General features: G+C 54.1%; 1 protein-coding gene and 3 non-coding genes across 5 annotated transcripts in view; 3 read left to right on the top strand and 1 right to left on the bottom strand.

Moving 5' to 3' along the window:
• Positions 1-17,874, top strand: part of VAC14 (VAC14 component of PIKFYVE complex) — an 83,605-nt gene that overhangs the window by 1,339 nt on the left and 64,392 nt on the right. For both annotated transcript variants that reach the window (XM_040982403.1, XM_040982401.1), the window contains exons 2-9: positions 9,812-9,962; positions 10,154-10,321; positions 11,059-11,121; positions 11,625-11,732; positions 12,166-12,275; positions 12,504-12,610; positions 13,078-13,212; positions 13,548-13,700. In XM_040982403.1, the coding sequence (XP_040838337.1) occupies positions 9,812-9,962; positions 10,154-10,321; positions 11,059-11,121; positions 11,625-11,732; positions 12,166-12,275; positions 12,504-12,610; positions 13,078-13,212; positions 13,548-13,700 (995 nt within the window). The remainder of the gene's footprint in view (positions 1-9,811; positions 9,963-10,153; positions 10,322-11,058; positions 11,122-11,624; positions 11,733-12,165; positions 12,276-12,503; positions 12,611-13,077; positions 13,213-13,547; positions 13,701-17,874) is intronic.
• Positions 7,794-7,864, bottom strand: TRNAG-GCC. Its single transcript has one exon. It is a non-coding gene; the product is annotated as a tRNA-Gly (tRNA).
• Positions 14,574-14,644, top strand: TRNAG-GCC. The gene has a single exon. It is a non-coding gene; the product is annotated as a tRNA-Gly (tRNA).
• Positions 15,405-15,475, top strand: TRNAG-GCC. The gene has a single exon. It is a non-coding gene; the product is annotated as a tRNA-Gly (tRNA).

Raw genomic sequence — 17,874 nt, 5'->3', positions numbered from 1 at the left:
AGAAGCAGTTGAGGATGGCCCAAAGCCTTGGAACCCTGCACCCGCGTGGGAGACCAGGAAGAGCTCCTGGCTCCTGGCTTCAGATTGGCTCAGCTCCGCTTGAGGAGTGAACCATCAGAGGGAAGATCTTCTGCTCTGTATATCTGCCTTTCCAATAAAAATAAATCTTTAAAAAAAAAAAAAACACTCCCTCTTGGACCCCAAAAAGATTCGTTAATGCAAGTCTTCCTTTAAAAAAAAAAAAAGATGAGGATTATTAACTTGAAAAGTAAAATATCAGGCGTGATAGCATAGCAGTTAAAGTCCTCCCCTTGAACCCACCAAGATCCCATATGGGCGCCGGTTCTAATCCCAGCGGCTCCATTTCCCATCCAGCCCCCTGCTTGTGGCCTGGGAAAGCAGTTGAGGACGGCCCAAAGCCTTGGGACCCTGCGCCTGTATTAGAGACACAGATGAAGCTCCTGCCTTTGGAGCTCAGCTCTGGTCTTTGTGGCCATTGCAGAGTGAACCATCAGACAGAAGATCTTCCTCTCTGGCTCTCCTCATCTATCTGCCTTTCCAATAAAAATAAATAAATCTGTAAGAAAGAAAGAAAGGAAAGGAAAGTATCGGGGCAAAAGGCAGAGAGAGATGGTTAATCTTCTGGTTTATTGCCCCCGCAATGGCCATCATGGCTGGGGCTACGCTGGGCTAAAGCCAGGAATTCCCTTGAGGCTGACAGGGACTCAAGTACTCATCTGCTGTTTTCCCAGCTATGTTAGCAGGGAACTAGATTAGAAATAGGACAGCTGGGACTTGAACCAGCTCGCATATGGGATACTAGCATTGCAGGGGTGACTTATACCACTGCGCCCCAGTGCCAGCCCCGTTCTAAGCATTGTTGAAATGTTGAAATGTAGCTCTTAGTTGCAGAATGCCTCATAGGATTTCTAACAGCTTCTCTGATGTGTACCCACTAGGTGCCAGTAGTAAACCTTCAGATGTAACCACCAAAACTGGCTTCGAGGGCCTGGCACAATGGCAAAAGTGACTAAATCCTCACTTTACAGACAGCAGGATCTGAATCCAGCTGGGTTCATATCCCAGCTGTTCTACTTCCCATCCAGCTCCCTGCTTGTGGCCTGGGAAAGCAGTTGAGGACAGCCCATAGTCTTGGGACTCTGCACCTATTGGGGGAGCCGGAAAAAGCTCCTGGCTTCTGGCTTCAGATCGGCTCAGCTCTGGCCATTACTGCCATTTTGGGGGTGAAGTAGCTCTGTTCCTCTCCATAAATCTGATCTGCCTTTCCAATTAAAAATAAATAAATAAATCTTAAAAATAAAATTAAAAAGATGTCTCCAGACATTACCAGATTTCCCATCAAAGTAGTAAATTGTTCCACTTGGGTGCCACTGCCTTACCTGTTTTGGGTTTAGTTGTCATGTTAGTTAAGCAGCTGCTTCTGTCATCGGGGACCTTTTTTTTTTTTTTTTTCATGCGATTCCACCAGCCTCACCGCTTTTTTTTTTTTCTTTCTAGTTTTCAATTAATTTTAGTTATTTGAAAGGCAGGGAGGTAAAAAGAGGTTCTCCCACTGTCTGATTCATTACCCTGAATTCCCCCAGGAGCCTGGGCTGGGCCAGGACAAATGTAAGAGCTGGGAACTGTCAGGGACCCTGATGCGTGTGCCCCTCACCTGCTGCCTCTCAGGGTATGCCCTGGCAGGAACTTAGGCTTGAGCGTAGAGCCAGGACTCAAAGCAAAGCAGAATGTGGCTCACAGGTGTCACAAGTAGCATCTCAACCGTTACGCCAAATTTTACCCCAGATCCTGGGGAGTCAGAATCTGCACTTGAACAATCTGAGTGAGCTGTGGGTGCCTGGGTGTTTGGAAAGCACTGCCTCAAAGACCACAGAACTGGTGCCGGCCCTCTGCAGTCACGTGAGGCAGGGAGCACCCAGACTGGTATGTTCCTCAGGACGTTAGCTTTGCCACGGTTTGGAGCCAGCCCGGATCCCAGCCTTCTGCAGTCGAGTGGGGTACGTTCCTCGGATGTAAGCTTGGCCATAGCTTGAAGCCAGCCCCAGTCCCTGGATCAGCTCTCCCAGGGCCTTGCATGTCTAGGCACTTCCTGTGTGTCACATGGAAGCGGGTTGTGGGATATCTGAAGAGAGGCTTCATTGCTCTGGGCAGAGGGAGTCTCCGCCAGACACAGATTGCTGGTTACTCTTTGCTGTAGGCTGGAACCGCCTGTCAAAGGGGAGGCAGGAGCTGGGTGGCCGTCTGTGCGGCCGTCTGTGCGGGACAGTGAGTCAGCTCACGTGCTCCGGAAGTGATGTGGTTAGTGCTCTTATTAGGAAGGTCGCCCCGCTGAGATCGCTTCCTTCTTCCTTCCTAAGATTTATCTTTTATTGGTTTGAAGGGTAGAGTAGTACAAAGATAAAGACAAGAGGGGAGGGGTGGGGAGAGAGAGAGAGAGAGATCTTCCATTTGATGGTTCATTCCCCAAGTGACCACAGCAGTCTGGGCTGGGCCAGGCCCAAACCAGGAGCTTCCTCTGGACCTTCCACGTGGGTGCTGCAGCCCAGAACCTGGGCCATCTTCTGCTGCTTCAGCAAAGAGCTGAAATGGAGCAGCCAGAACTCAACCTGGTGCCCCTGTGGTAGGCTGGTTTTTGCAGGTGGTGGTTTAACTGATTAGGCCACAACACCAGCCCCTACATGCAGTGTCCTGATAGGTTATGAGAGTGCTGGTGCAGTCCTGGGCCTGTTACAGTTCTTGCATTACATAGTCATGTCACCTAAGGGTAAGAATGTCTTCTGCGAACCACATTGTTTGGCCATTGAGTAGGATGCGGGAACATCATACAGTACGTTTGCACAAACTGAGACATTACAGTGTCACGCTAAAGGTAGAAGGGGCTCTCCAGCCAAGGACTGCAAGCAGCCTCTAGCGCCAGCAGGAAATTGGGGTATCCCCCTGAGCCTGTAGGAAAGAATGGCTCCTTGCATCTTGTCATCATCTGCCTCCTGAGCCAATAAGTCTGTGTAATTTATCAGAGTAGCCAATAAAAACCCTGCTGCGTGAGCAGCTCCCTGACGGCAGGGCTGTTCCTTCCTGCCCTTGGCTGCTCTGTGCTTGCCAGCACTGGGCAACTGCAAGTCCCTGGCTTTACCACACCAGAAAGCTAGTTGCAGCCTGGATCCAGCCATCAGTCAGGTTTGATTCAAAATCTACAAATGGCAAAGGCAAAGGTGGAGGTTGGTTTATGGTTTTCACGGTGGTGGTGGTCTGGGCCTTCCCCACTACAGTCACTGCCTAGCTCGAGTGCTCTGCCGCAGTGGAGTGGAAAGGAAGGGACACTTCTGGGTGCTGAGCAGTGTGAAGCTGGCCTCAGTGGCCCTCAGGAAACCACGCTGGCTCTGTGCACTGTAAGAGCTAGTTGACCTGCTCAGGTTGCCCTGACCCAATATTGCCAACTGATAGCTCCCACTGGGCTGGAGCTGGGAACCCAAGACTCAGGTGCTGGTGGATGCCATTCAGGATCCTGGAGGCAGCAGCCGTCCACCACCCACCCACGAGTCTCCCAGGAACCCTGCTTCAGAGAGGGGCTGCTCCTGCCATTTTGACCTCATTTGACGTGAGTTTTTCGTGGCCCACTGTCCACAATGCAGTCATGTTGCAGGATAGAACTTCAGCAGGGACTTGTGGATGAGAACCCTTAGGTGATCATGGTGACTCTGGGGGTAGCACAGCCTGTCCCACCTGGGCTGGGGGAGGGGCTAGAGGTGCTTGACTTGGTTGGGCCATTGTGCATCCCCACCTCGGGTGTCTTGCATGGCTGCCCTGTGCACCTGCAGCTGCTTCACAGGTGGTGTCATCCTCCCCCAGCGTCTCAGCCATGCTCCGGAGAGAAGGCCCGTGTTCAGAGGCTACCAGCTGCCTGCCAGAGGGCAGCATGCATAGCCTGGAAGAAGCCTCCCACTTGGACAGCCATCCACCCAGGTGGTAGAACCAGCACTGCTTGTGTGTCCCAATGAGTGCTAAAACTCTCCTGGGGCTGGCCTCTGGGACACTGAACATGCAGACACAGGGTGCTTGGATCTGTGCGGAGCCCTTTTGGTCACATTTCCAGCATTCCTGAGTCTTCAGTTCCTTCTGCCAAACCCCTGTGCCCAGCCTTGTTTGTGCTTTAGAGTTCCAGATACCAGCAGATGAGGTGTCCTGGGAAAAACCCCAAGACATGTCCCTACGAGGGCCTGTGAGGTCCACAGCCCTGGCCTGCGGCAGGGGAGCCCTTGGAGCTGTGATCTGATCAAGGTGTAAGCATCCAGGCTGAGGTGGCTCAGTGGAAAGACCACCGTGTGTTCCAGGGTGGCTTAAGAAAGTTTCTGGAGGTTGGGTCAGAATTTTACCCAGCACCACCACTCATCAGCAGATTGCCCAGTGCAGGAGTCTGTATGGCCAGTTGGCTTTTGCCTGGCTCACAGTGGCATCAGCTGAGAGATTCTGCTGCTGAATTTGCTTTCCTGGTTTCCCTTAGGTGAGGGATGCTGTGGCTGTGTGGGTCCCACATTCCCGCCCAGCAGGTGGGTGGGAGCCAACATGAGCATTGGTAAGGTTGCCAGCGCCTGCTACCTCCCTCAACCTCCTAGTTTGTGTCTCCTGTCCCGGCCTGTGAGCATTTGCATTTGTCACCTCTGGGGTAACGACTTTGTGTCTCGGCAGCAAAAAACGAAACTGCAGCTGGAGAATGTGGTCATGCTGGATGGAGGAAGCCAGTAGGTGAGGCCACATACTGCGTGAGGCGTCCAGAACAAGCGTTGTAGACGGAGGGTTAGGTGAGCACTGGTCAGGGATTGGTAAGGAAAACAGAGTGGCAGCTAAGGGAGTGGCAGAGGTATCTAAGAAGTGAGTGTGGGGATGGTGGCACAGCATGGTGAGCGTTCTGAAAGCCGTTGGCTTGTCCAAGAGTCAGGGTTGTAGACTGAGGCTCAGATGTTTAGCATGTGAATGCCAGCAATGCTTGGTTGCAGCATGAGGGCAGCGCTCGTAGGGACCACAGTTGTTGCCTGCTGAGCTCCAGATGGGCCTCCTGCCCCTGTCCACCCCCTCGCTCGTCCACTGGCTGTGTCCACAGGTGCTCAGAGCTCAACTTGCCAAGGAACCCGTAGCCTTTCCAGGCTTTTTTCCCCAGTCACAAGAATGGTTAGCAAGCTGAAACCCAAGATCGCTGTGGTGTCCAGCACGCACATGGAGGAGGTGTTTTCCCAGGAAGCCCTTGCCTGGGGATGCTGTCCACGTGGGTGACATGGAGAGTACGGCATGGCCCGGGGGAGGTGGGCCAGGTCGCTGGCCTTGCAGCTGCACATCTCTTCCATTCATATGGCTACCTAAGCGTCCGCTCTGCATCTGTCTTTATGCCTTCCTCGAGCGAGGCGCAGCTTCAGGGGCGTGAGCATCACCTGGGCGGTCTGCACACTCAGCTGTCCCCTGAGCATGTGCGGGGCCAAGCATGCGGTGCACATGATCTCTCTCAAAATCTCAAAACCATGCCAGGTCCTAGTCATCAATGCCTCCCTGCAGCAGGGGGAGTCTGAGGCCAATGGCTGAAGCTTCCCCCACCTGGGACAGAGGCAGGGACATCACATCTAGGCATCCCCGATGTAAGAACAGGATCCCACTGCCTGGCACACAGTGGGCATTTAGCTGGTAGCAGCTCTGGTATTTGCCAAGGTAGCTAGTATAACCTAGTAGGAGAGATTTCAGACCTCCGGGTCAGAAAAGCCCAAATTTGATTTTTAGGCCCACTTTCTTCAAGTTGTGTGACCTTGCATCTGCTTCTCAATCTTTCTGAGTTTCAGTGTCTCCCAGCTATAAAATGGGTATAGCGGTCCCTGTGTGTGTGTGGTTTCCTCTCAAGTTTAAATCGGGTGCTGCCTGCAAAGGATCCAGCAAGCCTTCAGTCTTTCGCCAGTCCTTCCCGGTGCCGGGAGGAAGCCTGTAGAGATGGCTGAGTGCCAGGCATCATGGGAAAGTGGATGCAGAAGTTGTGTGTGTGCAGGGATCTCCCGTCAGCCATGGCTTGTGTTCTGTTGGCAGCTGCTGGGCCATCTGTGGGCTGTATAGTTGTCCAGGGTTTGGACCCCCGGAACCCTTCAGAAGGGGCTCACTTTCTCAGGCTGGTTCAAATGAGTTTCAGTAGGAGACCTGTGAGTGGTGTGCAGGGAGCGCTTGGGCTGCACTCGCCTCACCTGTCCCATCCATATGCAACCTGTGAGTATCACCAAGCTGCATAGGTGCCGAGGGCCCAGTGCAGACTGGGTTCATGGCCCCCCCAGGTTGTCTTGGGCTGATCATGGTCTACAGGCATCCACCCCTCTCTGGGGCTCCTTGTCCAGCAGGGAGGGGTTGGCTGTGGGGAGTCTTTGTGGCCTTGCAGGTGGTGATACGGATGTGGTACAGCCCACAGATGATGATGTGGATGTAGTATGGTTCACAGATGATGGTGCAGAGGTGGTATGGCCCACAGGTGGTGGTGTAGATGTGGTGAAGCCTGCAGGAAGTGCTGTGGGCATGGCATGGCCACAGGTGGTGGTGCGAGCATGACGTGGCTGCAGTACCCACAGCCAGTTGATGATGAGGGCTCCGACCAAGCCCTTGAGAGCGCCTCACAGGCCACAGTTTTTCAGGCACTTTTTGGAGAAACCCTGGTGGAAGGGGTTTTCTCCTGGTGTATGGAACAGTTGGGCCCCTGACTGTTATGTCAGTTTGGGAACCCAGGGATTTGTGCTGTGGGACTCTCTAGGCTAAATACCAACTTCAGATGAGCTCGGTCTCAGAGGTCCAGCTCGGGCTGCCCGCCTCCCATGAAAGGGTTTCCAACTTCACTTGACTCTGCTTCCCTTGTGGTGGTTTTCTCTCCACTCTTTCCTGTGAAGGTTGGTTTCAATGCACCCAGTCAGGTGCACTTGAGGTCACATCCCGTCCTGTGGGCATCTTTCCCCGGCCTTCAGCCACAGTCTAGCTCCCTGTGTTGTTTTGGCTTCCCGGGAGCAAGGCTTGGCAGCCCAGACACACGTGCCAGTGGTAATCCGCAGGTATCCATGACCTGTGACCTTTCCTTCCACCAAACCAAGTGCTCGCTCTTCTACCTCTGAGCCTTTGTGGGGCCGCATCCTGAATGGGCCAGAGCAAACCCCTGCGCATGCTCAGAGAGCTCTCCAGGGCTGGCCTCACAAGCTACTCGCTGCCCAATGTCCTTGCTGGCCCCTGCTCACCTTGCAGTTTTCTTTCCAGGTGTTTTCCTTTGCTTTGCCCTGGGGCCCTTAAATTCTCTCTTGTTTCCTCTCTCGCACCCCTCCCCAGCAGCCATCCCGGGGCCCTCAAGCGAGGGGTGCCCTCCCTGGTGGCTTGGTGATTTTGGCGTGGGGCGAGGCTGTGGTTGGGGGAGCCTGTGCTGCCATGAGGGCTGAGTCTCCTGGGTGGGCCCTGCCTCTTCCAGGAAACCATCTTCCCTCCCACTCGTCCCTGTTGTGACTGTTCAGCAGAAACAGGTCCTGGCCACAGGGTGGCTGTCTGGGCAGGACCAGGGGAGGGGTGTGCTTTGCTGCATCCTGTACCCTGGGCTCTCCAAGAACGGGGAGACACAGGCTCTGTGTCTTGTGGGATTCAGAGTTGTTTTTTTGAACACATTTGAAACTCAAGCTAGAAACAAATTGTTGGCAGTCCTCAGCCTGTATTCATGAATTCTGGTGGTGAGAAAGCTAAATGCAGTCTGTCAGGATTAAAAAAAAAAAAGATTTGTCAGTTGCTGCATTGGCCGGGAATCGAACCCGGGCCTCCCGCGTGGCAGGCGAGAATTCTACCACTGAACCACCAATGCTCCAGCTGTGTGCAGCTGGGAGGGCACCTCCTTTAATCCCCCTGTGGGGCCCCTTGGCCTGTGTGCTGACTCAGAACATCAAGCCAGGCTCCCGGGCTGCCACATCACAGCTGCAGGCACAGAGCTCAGGCCCCAGAGCAGAAGGCAGGAGGCAGAGGCCAGGATTGCGTGCAGCTCACTGGCCTTCAGACTCAAGCCAGAAACGAGCTCAAAAACACACTTGGATGGATGACTCTCCCTGCCACTTGGCTCCCCGATGTTCTGCTATGTGAAGCTGTTGGCTTGTTCTTGGATTTCCTGCTGGTTTCCCATTGGAACCCCGCCAGGGCCAAGTGCTACATGAAGGGAATGTTCTCTAGGTAAACGCTGCAGGGCCAGGCATCCCCGGCCAAGTCATGCTTCTTCTCAGGAGAACCCAGCTGTTTTTGGCAGCATGGGCCCAGACTCAGAGGTGTCCTTGGCAGCTGCAGGCCTCATGCTCTTGAGGAGAAGGCTCCACCCGGAAAGGTATGTGGAGGAGGCAGCTGTGCAGAAAAAGGTTTTTTAAAAAAAAAAAAGTAGCAACGCGTTGCATTGGCTGAGAATCGAACCCTGGCCTCCCATGTGGCAGGCAAGAATTCTACCACTAAGCCACTAATGCTCCAGCTGTTTTCAGAGGTGTCTGCCCAGCTGTCTCCATCACCACCCACACAGAAACTTGGGCAGCTTGCTGGGCCTCCACCCTGCTGGCGGCACGTCCTTTCCAGCAGGCCAGAAGGCTCCAGGAGAACCATCCAGGCCGTACCTGTTAGGCCGCTGCACAAGGTGGACCTGTGCACTGGTTCAGCTTCCCCCCAGAGGCCCTCAGTCACCCTCTTCCTACTCCCACTCTTCTGTTGGCTCCCTGCCCCCTGCTCTCAGCCACTGCTCTCAGCCATGTTTCCGGTTTTGCCTCCTGGACAGCTGCAGCTGCACTTCCAGGAGGTCTTGTTCCTGGCCTCAGTTGGCTTCCATCAGACCAGCACCCCATCCGGCATCTCCCAGCTGCCACCAGAGGTGGCCAGGGACAGCGGACGTGTAGGCGTGTCTCTCCATGGCTGGAAAACTATCACTGGCTCATCTCGTCCCGAAGTCTCTCCAGCCACTATTCCCACACCCCATCCCCGAGTGTGCCATGCTAGCCTGGTCCCTGTGCCCGAGACAGCCTGCCTGTTGTTACCTAGGAAGTGCCGGGTCACGCTCCAGCCCTGAGTCCAGTGGCAGCTCTCTGGCTGCCCTCCTGGAGGCCCAAGGAGAGTTAGCCCGTTGTATGGCCTTTCTCTTTTTCCTTTTTCATCAGACAGGCAGGAAGACCTCCTCCATCTGCTGGTTCACTCTACAAGTGTGCACAGGGACTGGGGCTGGGCCAGGGACAGAAATAGTGTCTGGGTCTCTCACGGCAGTGTCAGGGACCCAACCACCTGAGCTGTCACCTACTGTCCTAGGAATCAAAGCAAGGACTCAAACCGAGGCACTCCACAAAGGGGGCTCAGACATCTTAGCCACCACTCTGAATGCCCACTCCACATGGTATGTTCTTGTGTGTTGTCGCTTGCGTCATTTTGCTATAGTTGCCTACTAGATTGGATGCTGATAGGGGTGTATGGCCCCCAGTGCTCTCCGTGGGAATAATGACACGGATGCAAAGAAACTGAGCAGGCATGAGAGTATCAAGTTGAGCAAATGTGGAGAAAGGCTGGCTCTGATGTTGTGATTTCTGGTGCATGCACTCGGACTCCCAAGAGTAAGGTGGCGCCACTCTTCCGCATTCCGTTGCGTACGAAGGGAAACTGAGAAGTCAGCCTTGGAACGGGAAGGTCCTGCTGCCTGCCCATTTCTCCTTCCCAGATAGTGCCTTGCTTTCCCACAGGGCCCACAGCAGGGCCACCTGATGTAACCCATCCCACAGCCCCTCTCCTCTCTCCACAGGCTGGTGCGAGAGTCTGTGGCGCAGAACAATGCCGTGCAGATCAAACACGTCATCCAGACCCTGTCCCAAGAGTTCGCCCTGTCCCAGCACCCCCACAGCCGGAAAGGGGGCCTCATCGGCCTGGCCGCCTGCTCCATCGCTCTGGGCAAGGTGGGCCTTTCTCCCAAGGGATAGACACACCAGTGGTGGCTGGGCCTCTGACCACGCCAGGCTTGGCGCCTCCTGTCAGGCTGACTCAGGGAGAGGTTTTGAGCCTGGCTATCCCCCAAGAGCGTCAGCCGCAGCCCCCCGGGGTGTGCCCCCTCTGAGCTGCCTGCCTGTCCCCCTCCTGCCTGTCCCAGGACTCGGGGCTCTACCTGAAGGAGCTGATCGAGCCAGTGCTGACCTGCTTCAACGACGCAGACAGCAGGCTGCGCTACTACGCCTGCGAGGCCCTCTACAACATCGTCAAAGTGGCCCGAGGTGCCGTGCTGCCCCACTTCAACGTCCTCTTTGATGGGCTCAGTAAGGTGACTGCTCCCCCTTCCGGCTGGGCCAAGCTTGGGACACACACGCACTCACAGCTTGACCTTCTGGAATTCGATGTGCTTCGATGTGCACATCTTCTAGCAAGTGGGTGGCTTTCCCCACTTGCTAGAAGATGTGCATTGTCTTTTGAGTCTAATTATTTTTAAATAGTGTGGTTGGGATTTTTCTTCATTCTAATATGAATTTATACATGTTTCATGTTGTACAAGTCCTGTCTGCCACCCAGCCAAGGCACAGAAGCAGGAAGTCCATGTGGCACTGCCCTCCATGCTAGATTCGAGTGGCAAGCCCAGGTAGCCCTTTGCCTCACACGTGCTCTCACCCCCACTCTGTTCAGAAGGGGCTCTGAGGTTCTCAACACCCCTCAAGCCTTTCCTAGCTCCATGAGGGTCTCCTGACATCCTCGTGGACACCACAGCCTCCCCTGGCACCAGAATATCAGCTTCACAGCGGCCCCCTCCCAAGGGTTAAGATCAGAGATCCGAGGCGTCTGCAGCCTCCTGAGCCAGGTTCAGCAGGCCAGGCAGGTGCCGGGCACAGCGGGCAGCTGCTCCCTCCACCAGTCTGTTTTGCCGTCTTGCATTTGGCCACTGAGAGAGGTGCCTTTGAGATATTTCACGCTGCCCGAGGCCTTAGCCATGAGTTAGCAACACATTCTTGTCTCACCTTGGACCATGACCGTGACCTCTGTGTTCTCTCCTGTGTCTTGGCCTCCTAGTTGGCTGCTGACCCAGACCCCAATGTGAAAAGTGGATCTGAGCTCCTAGATCGCCTGTTGAAGGTACAGGTTCCCTGTCCTCACTTGTTTCGAGAATCTGCTTTTCCTGTCTCTCTACAGCTTGCAGCTTCCGTCATTGGCCTTTCCCTCTTCATTAGTAAATTTACACACAGTACAATCATCTCTGATGTATGATTCTTTCATAAGTGGGTAGTGTTAGCAGCACAGCTAAAATGCAGAATGTGCCATCAGTATAACACTCCCACCAGAGTGAAGAAGGGTACCCATCTCCTTCCACCCCTTTCCTGGGGCACGGCTGGACATGGTCATTCCGACCCCCAGGGAGAGGGAATTTACATTTGTTTGTTTACCTTGACTCGGAGGCAGGCCTATATTCAATTCAGTCTCTCTCTTTGTCTTGTCCCTTTGGTCTGGGATATGATGGGATCCCCAGGGATTTCTCATGGCTGGCTCTGCTTCTGTCCCTTCCTGCCATGGGTCACCAAATCAACCCGGCCGGGAGACCCTGTCCCCAGTTCTCAGCAGCTCACTTTGCTTGGTTTCAGGACATCGTGACCGAGAGCAACAAGTTTGACCTGGTGGGCTTCATCCCCTTGCTGCGGGAGAGGATCTACTCTAACAACCAGTACGCGCGTCAGTTCATCATCTCCTGGGTAAGGCCAGGCCCCGTGTTCCCTGCAGCCAACAAGTGGCCTGCTGGGTTCAGCACTGCTCCCTGGCACACCCAGGCAGTGACGGCTGCAGGGGAGCCACCTTGTGACTCCTCTAGTGGCCATGACATCTGAGCATCTGGAACCACTTATTCAGCTCCACTGCCAGACCTGTCCTATGAGCCCCAAAGAGAGCTCAGAAAGCACCCTCTTTTCTCTCGGAGGCCAACATGGCTGTTTGCAGTAACCATGCCCCGCCCAGCAGTCTGCTCTTCCCATCCATCAGTTCTCCTCAGGCGCCTGAATTTCCTCAGGACTGATTAGCCTCGCTTGCCCCTTGAGCCAGCTGCTGCCCTAGCCCCCTCTCCTGTGGCACACTGAGGAGGAGGCAGGTCTGCCTGCTGTGACTCCGTCCCCGGCTGCTCTACCTCGGCAGATCCTGGTTCTGGAGTCAGTGCCGGACATCAACCTGCTTGACTACCTGCCAGAAATCCTGGATGGACTCTTCCAGATCCTGGGGGACAATGGCAAAGAGATTAGGAAAATGTGAGTATTGGGGCAGGCAATGCCGCCTGCTGGAACCCCTCAGAGTGCATACAGACTCCACAGATCTCACCAAACACAATTGGAAGAGCCAGGAGCACCTCCTGCCAGCCCTGCCTCTGAACACTTGGAAAGGCAGAGTGTGTTTGCACCCGGGTGGCTGGCCCACAGTAGAAATGGGCACTGGCCGAGGTGCCCTTGGCCATGGCTGATCTGCCATTTCCATTCCAGGTGTGAGGTGGTTCTCGGGGAGTTCTTAAAAGAAATCAAGAAGAACCCCTCAAGTGTCAAGTTTGCGGAGATGGCCAACATCCTGGTGATCCACTGTCAGACCACGGGTGAGCATGCCCAGGCCCCGTCGCCCTCACAGAAGCCCCCCATCTCTCCCTGTCTCAGCTTCAGTCGGGACGGAAGGGGCCTTGGTGTGGGTGTTGGCTGGTGCCACATTGAGCCCTGAGAGTGGTAGAGTGATCTTGTGGAGTGAGTAAGGACTCTAAGCCTTGGTTTAAGCCAGCTCTCCCACCACTTCCACCATGTGCTAGTGGCCAAGGTAGAAAGGCCAGCTAAGATTCAAGGGTGAGGAAATAAGCTTCAATCTGTGGAGACAAGGGGTAGTCTCCTGCCAGTCACAGTCTGGCCTGGGACTGTTACTCCCCTCCAGTCCGTGTCTATAGATTAGCACGTGGCATGGGAGTGTCAGTGAGGCTATCGAGGCCCTGGGCTTCCTTAGTCCCTGAGCGCCATCCTGGGAAGGGGCACTTGGCTGCTCGGCTGACCACCTGGTCCCTGCCCACTCTCCTTCCAGATGATCTGATCCAGCTGACAGCCATGTGCTGGATGCGTGAGTTCATCCAGCTGGCTGGCCGGGTGATGCTGCCCTACTCCTCGGGGATCCTGACCGCAGTCCTGCCCTGCCTGGCCTACGACGACCGCAAGAAAAGTATCTTTTGTTCTGGGAGAGAAGAAACCACGGCAGCCCCAGCGCGAGGGACCCTGGAGTGCAAGTGGGGGCTTCATTAGGGTCCATTTCACTCCAGACAGACCCCCACATCCAAGGCCCCAGCCTTCCCTGGGTGCTGACAGGCCTGGAGCAGTCTCCCAGGCCCCACATCCTGAGCTCACACATCTGCCCCCTGGAGAGCCACTGAGAAGGGGCCCTAGGAGAACTAGGAGCCCACTGGGGTACCAGCGTGGCAGGAGATGGAGACCCGGGCCGAGGGCTAGGGCACATGCAGAACTTCCCTGCTGGGCTGCTCCTTACCTCAGGGGACTCAGGCATCAAGGAGGTGGCCAACGTGTGCAACCAGAGCCTGATGAAGCTGGTGACCCCTGAGGATGATGAGCCAGACGAGATGAAGCCAGGGGTGCAGAGGCCAATGGAAGGCAACCCTGACAACTCCTTGGCGAGGCCAGAGGCATCAGCCACTGGTGAGTAAATGCCCCGCCTCTCGCCTCCTCAGAGGACCTCCAGGGAGACAGTGGTTGCAGAACTTGTCCCAGGGGCCTCTCCTAACAAGCTTCAGCTGCTTGAGTATGTCAGCTCACTGGTGAAAGCCGTCCCTCACAGGGAAGGCCAACTGCACAACCAGGCCTTGGCTGCTGGTCAGTGTGGGCTTAGCAATGGAAGCCAGGAAACCAAAGCTCTCACGGTCTCAAAGGCCATGGTGTCCTGCCTTCATCTTTCTCGGTGTGGTAGCAGCTGCCATGTAGGAGGCTGTGGATTCTGGTAGGAGGCCCAGCTGCATGGGTCACTGCTTTCCTATGGACCTTCGGCCTCCGACTGCTCCCCACCAGATGGACTCCTCTGGGATAAAAGGTTAAGAAAATTCACTGCAACTTGGGAGTTGGGAGTTGTTCTGTGTTGTCCTTTCAGGCTCTTGGCTCGATTTTCTTGTTTATCTGCATCATAAAGAGAAGCCCCGTGTACTGGTTGGGCCCTGAGTTTGACTCTCACTTCGTCTCTGCAGGGATCCAGTGTGTCCTCACTGAGGTGGCACTGCTCATCTTTGGGGTGATGACCCCTCTTTGCAGAAATGAGCTTGACATTAGGGTGACAGGGTCAGGTCAGAACATGCCACACCAGGGAGGCAAGAGTTGTTAAAGCTCTTCAGAGCATTCGAGCAGAATGTCTCAATGTCAGATCCAAGTGCGTGCAGCCACAGCGCCTGCTGCACAGGTCCGTCTGGTAGAACTAAGCACCATTTCCTGCTGGACTGGTCTCGGTGTCAAGTTACAGCTATGCCTGCACCTCTGGGATTCAGAGCTGCAAAACCACTGGAGGCACAGCTGCACACAGCTGGAGCATTGGTGGTTCAGTGGTAGAATTCTCGCCTGCCACGCGGGAGGCCCGGGTTCGATTCCCGGCCAATGCAGCAGCTGCCAACTTTTTGGCTACTCCTAGAGATCAGAATGAGCCTTCCCAGGGAGCAGCTGCCTTCCCAGGGAGCAGCTGTGTGATGAGGACAAACCACAACCTCAGGGATGGACTTTTCCTGTGATCTCTCATGCTTGTGAGATGGAGTTTCTTGCTTTGTTTTATTCTGTTTTGATATTGTTTCCTGATTCTCATATTTGGAAAATAGAGAAAAATATAAAGCATGCAGACCAGTCCCTACTAAGGGTTGGATAGTCAGTATTAAAAATCTGGCAATATTTTTAGGTTTACACATGTATTTCTATTCATTTCGTACAACCTGACTGATACATCGTGATGCTTTTTGTTGCATGAGTCTTTGTTTTCTCTGTCTTGAGGTAAGGGTTGGTACCTCTTACATGGTGGAGTCTGAAAGCAGCTTCAAGTGTTCCTGGGCTGGACAAGCAAGTCCTAGAACTGACTGCTGACAGAGCGTGGCTGCTTTGTTGGAGCTATCCTGGAAGTAAATAGTGCTGATGCTTGCACAACCTCATAAGTGTACTACAAAGCACGCGGTTGCATAGGGAAAGTTTTAAATGAGATGTTAGCAGTGTGAATTGTATCTCGGGTTTTCCAGAACAAGCGCCCCTTCCTGCTCAGTGGAGCCGGCAGTGCCTGCCACTTCCTCTCTGCTGGTGTGGCAGCAAGTCAGCCCTCTGAAAGAGAACTACTCCAACCTGTCATTGTGGCAGCAACTAAACAGCTTCCAGTCAGCCAGGGCATTGGTGGTTCAGTGGTAGAATTCTCGCCTGCCACGCGGGAGGCCCGGGTTCGATTCCCGGCCAATGCAGCTAATTTTCAGCTTTTTAGGAAATTTTCCTTAGCCTTCTGCAAACAGCTGCCAACCTTGGAGATTGTTATCCTAAATCAGGATCCCTTCAGGCAGCTTGACTGTGGGCTTTACTGCCCCATAAACAGCATTTCAGCAGACAAAAATCTTGCCTGATTATTATTCCCTGAGATGGTAGCTGCTAATTTGAGGCCTTCATAGCCACTCTCAGCACCATTCAGCATGTAGCTAACCACCAGTCTGTGAGAAGGGCCTGGTAAGCCAAGAGGGGAGTTAGTGTATCAGCTAGCAGGTTTATCCCAGCCCTGCCCACTCACCCTACCTTCTCTGCTCCCTCTGCACCAACACTGGTACCCCTGGTCAAGGACAGAAGCACCCTGCCTGGTCTTCTCGTTCAATCTCACTGTCCCTGACTTAATCTGTGCAGTGCATCCGCAGCCCCACATCCTGGTTGAGATCTCCAAGGGCATCTCTCCTCCTCTGACCCGGGCTTCCAGCCGAGGCAGCCCCTCTGCCGACTTAGCCATACCACTAAGCTTCATGTGGGTACCAGTTTGAGTCCCAGGTGCTCACTTCCAGTCCAACTCCCTCTTTGTGGCCTGGGAAAGCAGCAGAGGATGACCCAAGACATTACATTCCTGTGTCCACGTGGCAGGCCTGGAGGAAGCACCAGGCTCCTGGCTTTGCACAGACCAAGCCCTGGCTGTTGTGGTCATTTAGGGAATGACCAATGGGCAGTGGATCTTGCTCTTTCCTTTTCTGTCTGTCTGTAAATTTGCCTTTCAGGTAAAAATAAATGTATCTTTAAAAAAGAAAAAAAGGGCAGCTGGGACTTGAACCAACACATGTATAGGATACCTGCACTGCAGGCAACAGCTTTACCCGCTACACCAGAGCACCTGCCCGTTATTCATCTCAACAGGCAAAAATAATGCAGATGGGGCTCCCATCTATTGGTTTCCTCCCATTGCCCACAACCAGGCTTAGTCGGGGCTGGAGCTGGATCAAGGTCAGGGGCTGGAGCCAGGATCACAATCCAGACCACCCAGTCCCTAGTTCCCCCTCCCCCACAGGCGTGACAAGACCCTAACCACAGAAACCCTGCCTGCTGGGTTGGCAGGAAGCTGGAGCCAAGAGCTGGAGCCAGGAGCTGGAGCCAGGAATCGAAACCAAGCAGTGGGTGAGGGGAGAAATGCTTAACCGCCAGGCTAATCATCCACTTTGGGGATACATTTTATAGTTTGCTTTTTTGCTCTAATTTGCATTCTATTTCTGTACCATACTTACATAATATTTCATTTCATTAGGGTAGATAGATAAGCCACAGTTTATTTGATCAACTGCCTGTTACAGATCATTTGATATTTTCTAATTTTGTCTTAATCTTACAAACCCTGGTAAAACAGTCATGTAAAAACCTTAGCTGCTAAAAAAGAGCCTTCCAACAGAAAAATATCACAGACATACATAATAGTTTTTTGTTTGTTTGTTTGTTTTAAAAAAAAGGTTGAATTCTTGGGCTTGTAAGGCTTTGCATAGGTGCTCCCCCAGCTCCTGCAAGCTTGCCTGGGTTTCCAGTTCCCCAAGTGAAGCGGTTTTCGAGGAGTAAGCAGGGGTGCCCTGGAAGAAGAGGAGGGCAGAGGAGTGCCATGCCCGGGGAGGTGGGAGCACACTGTCAGTGGGTTTGGGGCTGGACACAGGTGGGAGCACACCGGAGGGAGAACGTTGGTGGGCTTGGGGCTGGAGTACAAGTGGGCATCCCTGTTGGCAGATCTGCCAGAGAGTGGGCAGGTCAGCCAGGCCATGTACCTGCAGCCTGTCCCCAGAGCCCTGTACGTTGATTTGTCCTCAAAAAGCAGTAGTGGGCATAGATGCTTTCTCTGTAGGTGGTCTTCATAGGTAGTGTGTGCATAGGGGCTCCCTGGGGCATGCTGCTGCGCCTCTGGAGGAACCCACCTTCATTCTGGGTGCCAGGTGCCCTGGCTGCGCCATGAGTTTCTCAGAAGGATCACTCCAGCTGCCGGGGACTCGGAGATGCCAGCCAGGGCGTGATCCTTTGGAGCGCAGGCCTTAGAAGGTGACTGCACATGAAGTATAAGTCAGATGAGTACAAGAGCAGAGGTGCCATTGACTGAGATGGGGCAGCCAGTGGCGAAGAGCAGGTGTGTGGGCAGGAAGGAGACAGGCGAACTCAGGCCGTGCTATGTACATGACGCCTGCTCAGCCTCTGGCTGCCTCTCCACCAGGCAGTTCCTGGCAAATAGGCGGCCATGTCCCTGGGAGAGTGTGCCTGTCAGGAGGGGCTGAGCAGTGGGTGGGAGATGCCCAGACAGTAGCAGGTGAGGTGTATATTTTAGTGGAGAAACCACAGCAGGTGTAATCCCTGCCCATCAGTGCTG

Source organism: Ochotona curzoniae, unplaced genomic scaffold (genome assembly GCF_017591425.1).
Source record: "Ochotona curzoniae isolate NIBS_2020 unplaced genomic scaffold, NIBS_Ocur_1.0 contig_3622, whole genome shotgun sequence".
Classification (NCBI taxonomy): domain Eukaryota; kingdom Metazoa; phylum Chordata; class Mammalia; order Lagomorpha; family Ochotonidae; genus Ochotona; species Ochotona curzoniae.
The sequence above is the reverse complement of the archived record's forward strand: the minus strand, read 5'-3'. Positions and strand labels throughout refer to the sequence as shown.